Source organism: Perognathus longimembris, chromosome 12 (assembly GCF_023159225.1).
Source record: "Perognathus longimembris pacificus isolate PPM17 chromosome 12, ASM2315922v1, whole genome shotgun sequence".
NCBI lineage: Eukaryota > Metazoa > Chordata > Mammalia > Rodentia > Heteromyidae > Perognathus > Perognathus longimembris.
This window is the reverse complement of record NC_063172.1, coordinates 17,925,863-17,939,726: the sequence shown is the minus strand read 5'-3', so window position 1 is coordinate 17,939,726 and position 13,864 is coordinate 17,925,863. Positions and strand designations below refer to the sequence as shown.

Genomic DNA, 13,864 nt, shown 5'->3' with positions numbered 1-13,864 from the left:
ATGAGTAGCTAGTATTACATACAAACGAGCGTCTCTGACCCAGCTTCCTCAATTCCATTTCTGATCATCCTCTCAAGGTTAATTGTCATCTAAAAGTCTCATAGATGACTAACCCCGCCACACAGGTATACCTTATATATACACACAGTATCTTTAACCATCTTGAAAACATCAAAACTCTTTAAGTCTTTTTTTCGAATGTACTACATTTCTCCTAAATTCTCCTTCTCCTTCTCAGTAAGACTTGCCATTAGCAAAATGTATGAAAAGATAAATGCAAAATAGTAAATAGAACAATATATGCAAAACGAGTTGCTTCCATATAAAACATAGTCCTTCACTGAAATGACTGCAGACCTACGGACGGGGTTGCTGAGCGAGTACATGAAAGCTGGTCTTCCGGGGCAGAACCTGGGAGCAATGAGGATAAAACAAGTAGCTGTCAGGGTTTCGTGGCAAAAGTGTGGATAAGTAGCACTGAACCATACAGCTGAAACACGGCACTTGAGTGGGAACAAAACGATGCCTGGTGAAGTTTTTGGCCAACCTCCGTTTTAAGCTTCCAGTAAAGGTTCTCTATTAACTTTTGGAAATAAACAAGTATCAAAATAAACAAAATACACACGCCAAACGAACACTGTCAAGATTTGGTTTTATTATTGGCGAGAGACATTACAGCCAAAGACGGTCGTGACATCAAAGGAATGCTCTGTGCTTTTCAAAGTGTAACCACAGTTCTTCCAAGAGCTGCCCTGGTTTGATCTCCAGAGTCCTCGTTAACTCCTTGCCCTGAAGCTCCTTTTTCTCAGTTGTTATATTCTTGAAGAGCCTGGGCCATGAAGAGTTTGCCTAAGTTTTGAGCAGTGAACTCCTTGATATTCTGGCAGTAAGTGTTAATCTGACCTGTGTATTTGACAAAGACCACAATGGCAAAATCATCAGTATTTTGCTTTGAATCAAGAATTTATAAAATAATTCACTTTTTCCATAAGGAATAATGTATAAAATGTAATTTCTTTGGAAAAGGTACCTTCTACTTTTGATCAGGTAAGTATAGTTTTTCCAGGTTTTTAGTCATAAAGCTTTATTATTAGCTGACAATCACAAAGAGGTGATTACGCAACACTGGCTCACCTCAACAGACAGAAAGGAGAATTACAAAAGCACACAACTGCAGAGCAGCCAGACCCACCCATCCGGCTGCAAACAAGCAGAACGGCTTTCAGTCTGAGCTTGGGGAATGTTTAAGCGCCTTTCCCCTGAGCCAAGATGAGCAAGAGCTGAGTCCTCTTTGCTTCATTAAGCAAATCATCAAGTGAAAAAGACATTTTTTGAAAGTATAACAGTATATCTGAATTGGCCCTTACAGAAGGAATGGTATCTCAGCTTTCCAAAATTGGTTTTTATGTACACTAGAATATTTTAAGGAATTTTCATTTTCACCTACTCAAAAACACATCAATAGCATGAAGAAACTGTGAAAGATTACCATTTGTTGCAGCAAGTTTTTACTCTAATTAATAAACGTTATTAGAATAAAATGGCATGTAATATTTTTACAGAAATTTGATATGGCCTAATTAAGAACATGGGCAGTATATATGAAAAATTATCTCTATAGGATGCAAGGACTTATACTTTGTTCAACTGAAAAGAGGGGAGGGAGGAGAGGAAAGAAAGAGAGGAGGAATGGGGAGAGCGGAGAGAGAGGAAGAGAGGTTCTAAATGCTAAGCATTGCTAGCAGAAGGTCATCGGGAATTATGTTCAAGTAACCATAAAAATAGTAGGGCAATATTTTCAAGACAGAAACTCCAATTCAATGTATATACCCAGTATGCACACTACTAGAGCAGATGATGAAAAGGAGCTTGAACCACATGACCTTGCTTTATGAGGCTTTATGAGCCTTTTTCTTAGTTTCTCCAATGGATGAGTGAAATAAGTCATTCGGTTTCCATCAGAAATGCTCATATACCAAGGAAAAGCAGTGAAAGGAATTAAGACATATTTAAACTATGTTAGTTATTATGGCCTATATTGATATTTGCAAATCTCTTGGTCTGCTGCTTCCTCAAGAAGGAGGGAAAGCAGTGTGTCTTGCATCCCCTAACAGTACCTGCAATGAGCAAAGAATCCATCCTGGCGGGGGCCTGGAGCGGCTTGAACAGTTTGGACAGGTCTTCCTCGGGCAGAGGGGGTTCCCCTCGACTCTGGCGCTGCATATTCTCCTGCTGGCGACGCTGCTGATACTGAAAGCAAGGAGAAGATGATCTGGTTATTTTTTTCCTCAGTGTGAGGGCACAAAAAAAGACTTCTCTCACAGTAAAACACCATGGCTCTGAATTTTAATCTTCATTTTATAAATGGCATTATCTGGTTACTTGCTTCTAAGAACCTAATTATGGCAATCATTGGAGAAAATTCTTTTGGAAGAACTTTAGTTTCCTTGGCCTTTAACTTATGATTCAGGAAATAAAACTGATTCTGGAATCAACAGGGAGCTTAAGAATCTGACAATTCCTGAATGAGAGGGGTAAAAAATGCTTCCTAACTTTAGCAACTATGTAATGAACTCCAACCTGGGCAATTCTTTCAATTTACCTGTCTAGATCTAAAGTAACCACAATTGCAATGATGTTATTCTCTCCCCCCCCCACTATTTTGCTATTCTTAACAAGCAATCATTTGTGCCACAGCTCTGTAGCAAAGAACTAATACTAGCTCAAATAATACTCTAATTCCTATGATCCTCTGAAAAGAAGGCAGATTCAAAGACATAGACTATGTCTTATATCTCAATTACAAATAAGAACTGAAAGTTGAAGACTGTTCACAATTGCAGTAGAAATAACATTCCCTCACACAGCCTTTTGAAATGATATAATGTGAGGGGAGGGAGGTACTCATGAACGGAGTAATTATATTCGATGCACACTATGCAAAAATTGAAATATGTAACGGGAATAGGGAAACTTGGGAAGGGGAATGGAAGAGAACAAAGGAAGGGGTGAAGTTGAGCAAGAAGCAATTACTGATAACCTGATTTATGGAATTGTAACCTCTTGGTACAACTACTTAATAATAATTTCTTTTAAAAAGTGTCAAGCAATGAGAAACCAAGGCCAGCTAATATGAACTTAGTATTAAGATTCTTCATGAAAATGAATAGCAATGAAATAGGAGAGCTTTTTGTACAGAAAAAAGATATGTATGTATACAGCGTGTGTGTGTGCGTGTGCGTGTGCGTGTGTGTGTGTGTGTGTGTGTGTGTGTGTGTGTGTATTTGGTGGGACTGGAAATCGCTTACCCTTGCTAGGTAAGTCCTTTATTTCTTAAGCCTTGTCCCAGTCTTCTTTTGCTTTCATTTTTTTTGATCGGCTCTCGGGTTTTTGCCCAGGTCCAGTGTCAAATGAGATCGTCCTACCTCACCCTCCTGCAGAGCTGGGATTACAGGTGTGATCTGCCATGCCTAACCCAACAACATCCTACGTACAGTTGATTTTATGGAGCACAGTCATACGTAACATACAACATTTTCTCAATAAAAGAACATTCTGAAACCAACTTACTTGTGAATCAAATGCTAAGATCTTTTTGAAACTATAATCCAAAAACAAGGTATCAGAAAGTATGAAAAGCATGCGACCTTCAGTCAACACTAACAGAGAAAAGGCTAAATGGCCACATTCACTCCACATTCACTCCATGCGCATACACACGTATGTATACACACACATGCAATTCTACGAGTTTTTGTCTATATCATACTATATAATTTCACAGCAGTTGGTCTATTATTTCCTATCAAAATTGCTTGCACTTAATCATAATTGCTCCATTTTTAAAAAAATGAACTGAAGATTGCTAACTATGCAGCAATGAGCCACTACCAAACCAATTACAGTTAGTAAAAAAATGAGCTGTGACACTCTGGAATCTCTTTGCTTCTGATTTTCTCAATAAATGTATCTTTTATTTGCATAACCTTGGCATTATACCCTGAGCTTAACAGACCAACTCTTTACAACAGGTGTTTTTTAAGTACAATGTGCAAATAATAGAAGCACAGCACTAAAGAACAGGCTCTTAAAGTATGAGTTATTAGCTAACTAGCTAATAGATCACCAAGATAATTTACATCAATCTGAAGATGACTCTTGAAGCAGCTCACACAGAAATGCATGTGTAGGGCCGAGGATATGGCTTAGCGGTAGAGTGCTTGCCTTGCATGCTTCTTCGCCTTGGGTTCTATTCCTCAGCACCACATAAACAGATAAAGCCAGAAGTGGAGCTGTGGCTCAAGTGTTAGCCTTGAACAAAAAAGAAGCCAGGGACAGTGCTCAGGCCCAGAGTCCAAGCCCCAGGGCTGGCAAAAAATCAAAATAGAAATTTATGTGTACTGCTGCTCCATTTTCCACAGTACAAACCTGATGTTTCTGCTGCTGCTGTTTACTGGTGTTTCTCATGTAGGTGTTATACTTCACTATGTCTTGGCTCATTTCATCCACTCTGTCCATCAGTAACTGTAGATTCTTCCCCAGATGATTGCTGAAATAAATGTAAATACACTGACATGCCATTCTTTAAACTATGGCTTTGCTACTGCTCTTACAGTTCTGAGATATTAACATAAACTATTTTTTTAAAAGAACGACGCATATACATAAAAGCAAGGGGAAAGCAAAGAATCTGTGTCATCTTGTTATTCCACTTTCCATACTCAATTCATGGCTGTAACCTCAGGAATGCATGCCACAGTTAGTACATGAGGTTCTTAGGAACTGTTAAGAATACCTGGTGAGAATCAGGAAATTCCTCGATAGGAGGAAGGAGTAGAACAAGGAGAGGGAGGGAGGTGAATGAAAAGCAGTGGGTAGTCATAAAATTCAATGCATATTCTACAAAATTAGAAAAATTGAGAGGGGGGAAGTTGGTGAAGATGGAGGGGAATGATGGAGTGACAGTGATCAAGAGTCACTGTATTCATATACTGTTTTATTGAATGGCAACTCCTTTGAACAACTACTTAAAGATATAAAATAAAAACCTATGAGATGTTTGTAAAACACATTTTATAAAACGAAGTTTAATTTAAATCCAGTACTCCACAATCCTCCCTTCAATATGCCTTAGTAAATCAGTAGTCATAGAAAAGATCCACGCAAACAAATTAAGACTTCTTGCGCCATTCCTTTATATAGCAGGTTCTAACAGCAAAAAGAGCCATTTCCATTGCCTGTCCTTGGATCCACAGTACTATTGTCTTTCATCTTTTTTCTCTCCAGTTACTATAATCTTGTTATAAAGTGATAGCAATGATAGACACAATGACCATCCCATTCACTGATTTCTGTCTGTAACCATTTCACAGCAAAGCACAGCTTGTAAGCATGCATACCCCACAGCTGGCTGATGAAGAGGAGTCAGTTACCATAGCTTCAAGCAGATAACTTATTGTTTGCCAGCTTTAGTATATTAAGAAGTAGGGAGACAATAATGAATGAGGAAGACATTGCCTCAGAGAATGAAAAGGGCATTTTTGGTAGCATAGTAAGAATTCTTTGAGGAAATAACAGGCTACAAAAGATCAGGTCTGGTGCCAAGTGGCTCATGCCTGTAATCCTAGCTCCTCATGAGGCTGAGATCTGAGGACCAAAGTTCAAAAGCTAGCCTGGGCAGGAAAGTCCCTGAGATTCTTATCTCCGGTTAACCATCAGAAACCAGAAATGGCGGGCTGGGAATATGGCCTAGTGGCAAGAGTGCCTCCTACACATGAAGCTCTGGGTTTGATTCCCCAGCACCACATATATGGAAAACGGCCAGAAGGGGCGCTGTGGCTCAGGTGGCAGAGTGCCGGAAGAAGCCAGGGACAGTGCTCAGGCCCTGAATCCAAGGCCCAGGACTGGCCAAAAAAAAAAAAAAAAAGAAAGAAACCAGAAATGGCATTTTGGCTCAAGTGGTAGCCTTCAGCTAAAGAGCTCAGGGACAGAGCCCAGGCCCAGAGTTCAAGCCCTACAACTGGGGGCAGGGGTGGGGTGTGGGGAGAGATCAACCATGCAAAAAAAGTATTCCAGAGAAAGGAAAGTGTAAGTGCTGAAGGCCCAATGCAGGAAAGAACTGGCAGATATGGTTAGGTGTGGCTCAGGCATTGTATGAACAAATAAACAAAACAAAAACAAAAAAAATGTTAAAACAGAAAAAACAAAAGCGATGGCCTGGAATGTTAAGAGAGGCCAAAAAAGCACACATGGGAAGCCCATCAGCACCTGCTCAGCATCATGTTTGTATGAATGAGACCTTTTCACTACAACGTAAAATGGATCCTAAGGTGGTACAACATTGTCAACATTCTTCTCTGCTTTATAAAATTGTACTCTATATGTAAAAACGACTCGATTGTGATTCTCCAAATCAAATTGAAACTGTGGTGGCTCACATGTGAGTAATGGCAGTGAGCATGGAGAAAAGTGAACAGAATGAGAGACCCCAGAAGCACATGAGCAATTGTTACTTCATGTGGGGTTTTACAGTGGTGGCCAGATTCTTAGCATGGGACAGCCAGGAGATTCAAGATTACATTTACAAAGAAGGAAAGAAGACTGGGGAAAGAATCAGTTTGGGAACACTGGGAATGGCTGAAAGTAAAACTAGTTAAAATGTGGATTTTATGCTGGGTGCTGGTGACTCACACATGTCATGTAATCCTAACTACTCAGGAGGATGAGATCTGAGGATCACAGTTTGAAGCCAGTGAGAACAGAAGATTCCATCAGACTCTTATCTCTGGTTAACTACCAGAAAACCAAAAGTGGAGGTGTGGTTCTAAGTGGTAGATCATCAATCTTGAGCAAAAGAACTCAGAGATAGCAGCCAGGCCCTGAGTTCAAGCCCTAAATCTGACAAACAACTGATGGATTTCATTTGTAACCTCAAGAAAATTAGGAAATCTGGACAAGTTCGTGTGTGTGTGTGTGTGTGTGTGTGTGTGTGTGTGTGTAAATTTGGCTTTTAATCCCAGTCTGGTGGTACCTATGGTAACTTTAGTTGAGTAACATGGCCTAATGACTTCATTCATCTAGGAATCAAAATGCTTCTTTTATATTTTTTTTATATTTATCTTACTTCATTGCAGTTTAAAAATTAGTTCTACAGAAAGCAGCATTTATGCTGTTTTCTAATTTCTTAGTAGTCTGATTTAATCTACCCAGACTCGACTCGAATATATGAACATATGGTGCAAGGTGAGTAATTACTTTTTTTTTCTTACCCAACAGCTAACCAAATGTCCAGATCCACTGATTAATTACATTATTTCCCAAATAACTAGGTGACTAAATTTAGTGCTTTATCACCCTCACTCTTTAACATGTATTGAGTCCATTCTTAACTTTGCCACGCACTATTAGATACTCAGGATTAAATTACATGTGCGATCATTGCAAGTAAATAAATACTAGTGAAAGAAGAAATTAAGTAGAACAATTCAACATAGTGAGGAACTGCTGTAACAGAGATATAGCAATCTATAAAAAATAGGTCAAACCTTCCCCTATTTGGCACCAAATTTGAAATGAACGTACCAGACAATGGAGGTGAATGGGACCCTGAAGGTACTATACATTAGTAGTAGCACTTAAGATACCCTGGCATGAAAACATTTAAAGAACCACACAGAATTTAGCAGGCCAGAAGATAGCACAAGTACAAAATCAGGCAAAAGAATTACAAAACTAAAGGAGACAACAGTGACAGTTTATTATAAAGACTCACAGAAGCTTGGAATAAAAGTTTAGGTTTTATTTTCTAAAGACAAGGGAACTAGCCAAAGATTTTAAGCAAAGCAGTAATATGAGAATCCAATTTGCATTTAGCAAGATCATTGCAATTTTGGGAGAGGGAAAGGCTAAAAGCAGGATATCAGTGGACTGGGAAAGTCATCAGGAAGAGAACTAATAAGGCCTGGCCTAAGGTAGCAAAAGTCATGGAAATGGGATGACATCACCTGTGGAATTTTGGAGAGACAGACCCTGACAAACACTGATATTTTAGAGATGAGTAAGAGTTTATTACAGTGAAGAAAAGGCCTTTTAATGGTGAGAACTCTCGTCACACAATAGAACACTACAGTTTGGGCTAAGTGGAAAGAAGAAAACAGAGACTGACAGAAAAACTTATCCGAAAGTTTATCTATAAAATCAAAGAGAAAATATAGCAGATGGTGAAAATATTGGATAACAATACAATGAAGTTACAGGTTTGTTTTTTTTTAAGAGGGAGACTAAGCAGAGCACTGGTGTCTCACATCTGTAGTCCTATCTATTCAAAAGGCTGAGATTTGAAGTTCAAAGTTAACCTGGGGAGGTAACTGTGAGACTAAGAAAATCTAAACTCTAATTAACGACCAAAACAAACAAACAAAGCCACAACTGGAGCAAAAAAAAAGCTTAGGGACAATACCAGGCCCTGAGTTCAAGCCCCAGGACTAGCACACAAAAAGAAAAGGGAGAGTTGAAATGTCCTTATTTTTAGTTGCTAAAATATTTAGGGGTTGAAAATCATGTTTTCCATCTACTTAAAAATTGTTTAGAAACAAAAAGTATTTTTATGTGTATAGACAGAGGGATTTCAAATGTGACAAGATGTACAGTTAGAGAATCTAAGCAAAAGGTTTACTCATGGGTGTTATTGTATTATTCTTTCAATTTGTATAAACAGTCAAATATTTAAAACTTTTTAATCGGAGATATGTGTTGATGGCTCACACTTGTAATCCTTCTAGATCTAAGAGGCTGAGATCTAAAAGACTAGTGCAAAGCTACCCTAGGCAGAAAAGTCTTGAGACTCTATGTTCAATTAACCAACAAAAAGCCAAGTTGGAGGTGTGGCTCAAGCAGTAGAGTAACCACCATGAGAAAGTCAAGCAAGATCTTGAGACCCTAAGTTCCAGTTCAAGGTCCAGTACTGGCACAAAGTAGTAGTAGTTAAGTAGTAATGGTAATAACAGGAAAACTAAAACAAGTCAATAAAGAAAACAGAATCAGAATAGTGAGGAACTGAAAATCTACGAGGAAGAAAGAGACAGTCCCAGAAGACCTGGTGAAGCTGGTCTGAGAGGACAAATCTTTTCATTTTCTCCAGTGAAAGAACTGAGCCCCAGGAGCTGTATTAAGTGTAAGAAATGCCATTAGCTCCACTGCTAGTTAAAAAAATCATTTGGCCTATTAAGTCCAAAAGGACACCAGGAAGAAGGAAAAGGCATACCAGCTCTATGGCTGGGAAGACATGCCCCTGAAGAAAACAAAGGAAAGTAACTGCCATAGGCAAAGAAAATCTGTTATTTGGAACAAGACTTTAAACCTTGGGAATCTGACTACAATAATTTTAGCAAATGAGAAAAGTACTATTAAACCCAACCAAACATGCCTTTTAAAGTATTAATATTATGTGCTGCAAGTATCTGTAGAGCCAAAGAACACTGCAATAAATACATGAACTTTAAAGATTTCTTAACTTTTATATTATAATAATGTTCTTCAGAAAATATAACAATCAGAAACAATCAAAAGGCCATCCAGTATAGGTTCTGACGAGCCCCAGGAATTAATATAATTATTTCACAGCTACTCACAGAAAATCAGATGCATTACCAAGAAAAAGTTTTACAAGGTTTTTTCAGTATCAGTTCAACTAGCCTACTGAAACAGGGAGTTATTGTTAGGGGTTTCAGTAATACAGCCTTTCCTTTTATTGCCAAGGAAACAAAGAACTGAAAACAGATAACTTAAACAGATGTGAACCAGGACATGGAGTGCTAAGCCGCCTGTGGCTACAGTATCAATTTTTGCTTATTATCCACCATATAGGATGCTCTCTGTTAAGTTTATTTTTTCAAACACGAGAACATAAAAACAATTGTTTCATGGGTGAAAAGCTGGAAGGCTTCTGTTACATATTTTTTAATTAATAAAGGCTGATATGAAATTAACAGAACTTCCATCTCATAAAAATTTTAAAAAGGAGTCTCTTAAATGAAAGCAAGTATAGTACATTGTATGTACAGCATAGGTAAATAAAGAACTGATATACACAAATAAGTCAGGAAAGAAAACAACAAAATATTAAAAGAGCTGTCTTAACAATGATTTCTGCTGTTTGTTGGCCTGTTTCTTATAAAGGACATATATGGTAACTGGCTTGATAACCATCGTTGAACTATTAATGTTAGAAATTAAAAATTAAGATGAATAAAGGATATATTATGGTCTTTTAAAATAACATTATCCATTTGGCTCAATGTAACAGACATGAGTAAAATATAATAGTGCTTATAAGTTGCTTCTTTTTTTTTTCTCTCCAACAGGAATCCAGGAAAACCAAAGGGCCTCTCTTTCTATTTCACATAAAAATAAAGAAGAAGATACAACTCATACTTTTCTAGATCTATGTTGCTATGGCAAGCTGAGAGCATTTTCTACAGCAACTGCTTTAAGCAATGGACATTGCTCAAAGATGAACTTATTAGTCAAGTAAAAGCTACATAACAGTTCTATTTGTTTTGTATGCTCAATAAAGGAAGCTTGACAAAAGGCGAAGACATGAATTATATAAGCAGAATTCTCATGGAGTAAATTCAAAATTACTTTATACATAATATATCACATTGTAACCTTACATGCTGAAAAAAATTCTTAGCTCGATGCTTTAAATACAGGTGTTCCAAGTTTATTTTTAAAAGCAATAAGGAAAAATATAACTTTTAAAAACAGACAAATTTAAAGACTATTAAGAATTTATGTTCACAATCAAACAGTACCCTCTTTGGTGCCAAATTAGCCTTACTATCTGGCTGTATCACTTAACACCACATTTACCATTCGGTTTCCACTTCACTGTTCTGTCAGAGCTTTCTAGTGGCCTTTGTGATGAATATCACAGACAGTGGCATTTTTGTCACAGCCTGACCTTGTCTTTGGTCCTTCTTGACTGGAGGAGGAACAATTTTGAAATATTCTTTTTTGTTTGTTTTCTTTTTGGTAAACAAGCTTCTATTGAGGATGACTGGAAACCTGACAAGTAACTGAATTTCTATTCTGTTCCGTAATGTTTGCTTAAGAAAATAAAATATGTTGTTTCTTCCAGCCATCAAATATATTGATTATCATCTACTCGGACCATTTCATTTTACATTGTAACCCTGTTGCCTCCTCTCATCAGATACATGCTAACAGTAAAATGAAGTTTAAAAGGGCATTTAAGAGAACTATGCATGTGACAGTACTCACATTTCAGCTAGAAAAAGAGACGGGGGCGTGTGTGTGTGTGTGTGTGTGTGTGTGTACGCACGCGCGCGCACTGGGGGGGGGGGGGGGGAGCTTAGTGGCAGAACACTTGCTAGCATGTGTGAGACCTGGCACTCAATCCCCAGAACTTCCAAATATACAAGCCAACAGTCAGAATAAGAAATTAAGGGAGGAGAGGTAGAATAAAAAAAAAACACACACACATTAATTTTATAAAGGAAACAATCTGGGAACTCTTCTGTCAGTGTTCTAGCAATATAGCATTGTTTTACCAATGAGAAAGCCAAAGAAAGCAGTTAGTAAAACTAGAAAAAAATCCTATTATCACTTTTTTAAAAAGCTAATTTTGGTTACCAATTCAAATAACTAGAAGTTTACTACTGAAGTCTGCCCTTGTACAAGGGCAAAGGTAACAAGTAAAAGAAACATTTCCATCTTTCTCCTGATCATTAATAAAAATCTAGATATAATACCATAAGCCTCTCAGCATAGTGCAAATAATGTCCATTCATTCAAATAAAAGTCCTCCCTAGTGGGCACTTGCCACGTTGTGGTACAAGTGATATAGCAAAGGGAACAATGAGTAGTTCTTTCCATAATTAGCATCCAAACAGTATGTTCACTTCTTCCACTTTATCAGTATGATGGTTTACCTGGGATCTTAATAGAACCAGAAAAATACTACATGCTATTATGGATATGTTACTAATTTTTAAAAAAAACCTCTTTGGCAATTTTTTTCCTTGCTTCACAAGGGGAGTTTATGTAAAAGAATCTTTTGTAAACATTGATGAAAAAGGGACCTTTTGTAAGGGTCACTTACCTGCTAGCAAGACTGAGCAATTCATGTTTATCTGCTACAGCTGACTTCTTCTCAAGTTCCCACATGAGGACATTGATCAGATGTGAATTCTTAATTACAATCGGCACCTCTTCAAACATGTGCTCAAAGGTGATACTTGCCTTTTTCAATCTGTAGAGCATGTTAAAAATATTTTAGTGGTTAAAAGTGAGGATTAAATTGAGTATTTCAATCATATTATCTCATTACACACTCAAGATCTTTGTTTCACTAAAAGTGGGCAGGGGGACCAGAGTTTTACAGAGATGAATACATTTGACTAACTGAAAAAAATTATCTGAGCTGTAAGCTCAGAAAATAAAGTTCTTGGTCAAAGAAATGTTCATTCTTTGTAATCAGGTATTCTTACAATTTCATTAATACTAAAATGTAAATGTCACTGTAAATCATGCAACATAATTTATATCTAGAACACTTAAAATAAGTAGCTCATGAGGAGAAATACTATATATTCCTCAGAAAGTTCATCTTCAAAGCACACTGAACTAAAAAGATTAACACTAGCAGAAGAGTCACAAGAGACTTCACATTCAGCAGTTCAGAACACAACTCTTAGTTTCAACTCCATACTCAGAAATTGTTCAGGGGTTAGCTTTTCTTTTTAAAAAAAATCCCTTCACCCTAACTTATTTGAGGAGCCAAATAGCAAAATAGATAATTGTCCTCCATAAAGTCAAATTTGCTAACGTTAGTTTCCTAAGAAATCATTTTTTTACAAGTAACAGAAAATATAACTATATTTAACATTTTTAAAAATAGCAAATACCACTAAGTAAAAGCACAAAACTATCTCACCAATTTATTCTATGCCTATTTACTGTCCACAGATTTTCCAGTAAGTCACATTTTCACTGAATACTTACAATGACTCCATCTATCCCACCTCCCCTCATGAAATAAAAGCTCAAAAAACAAGACATGTGGTTCACAAGCAATGTGACATAGAATCTACAATCTGACAGCTGCTGACCAATCTTTCGAACTCCCTTTTATTCCTTCATTTATCCTTTTGAAAATACGGTAGCTAATTATTGCTCTTACTGAATTCGCCCTGGGTGAGAATGGAAGAGACTTTCCAAACAGAATAATTTAAACATGGAAAGGGAAAAGGTCAAGTGGCACTCGGCATGCAGAAAACTTCTATAGTCCACATGGCAAAACCATTACCACAAAACAACCAAGGATTCAATAAATGTGGCAAACTGACATCTTAAAAGAAAAGAAACCCAGTCCTTTACTATAAGCCTCATGGGCCCCAAACACTTACGCTTCGGGGGAAAAATCCTTCTCTTTACAAACTTCCATCAGTTTAGGAGTCAGTCGGTATGCCTTTAGCGAGAGAGACCCTTGGGCAGTTTTTATGGGATCTTAAATAAGGAGAAGAGAAAGAAGTTGTTAAGAGTTTTGTCACATCAATGCTCACTATCACTGGTTCTAGGCACATTGTTACTTATCACACAATCTTTGCCAAATAAATGGTAACATGAGTTGAACATACTCAAACCATTTATAGTCAACGGTAAGGGAAAATGTACTGACTTATTCTGCATATGATAGGGAAAATAATTTCCTCCCTATAATATAAACAGGAGATTCAAAATATACCTAAGATATTTTTCAAAGCCATTCAACTAGAACCAGTAATTTTGCTGCAAATTAGATATAACATATATTCTATACATCCTATACATTAGAAGTAAA

At 37.3% G+C, this 13,864-nt stretch overlaps 1 protein-coding gene across 1 annotated transcript in view; it reads right to left on the bottom strand.

The window, feature by feature from the left end:
- Positions 1–633: 633 nt before the first annotated feature.
- Positions 634–13,864, bottom strand: part of Eif3h (eukaryotic translation initiation factor 3 subunit H) — an 83,696-nt gene continuing 70,465 nt past the window's right edge. The window contains exons 4-8 of the mRNA XM_048358423.1: positions 13,431–13,530; positions 12,125–12,274; positions 4,429–4,549; positions 2,118–2,250; positions 634–903 (exon numbers count right to left, since the gene is read on the bottom strand). Of these exons, the coding sequence (XP_048214380.1) occupies positions 806–903; positions 2,118–2,250; positions 4,429–4,549; positions 12,125–12,274; positions 13,431–13,530 (602 nt within the window). The 3' untranslated portion in view covers positions 634–805. The remainder of the gene's footprint in view (positions 904–2,117; positions 2,251–4,428; positions 4,550–12,124; positions 12,275–13,430; positions 13,531–13,864) is intronic.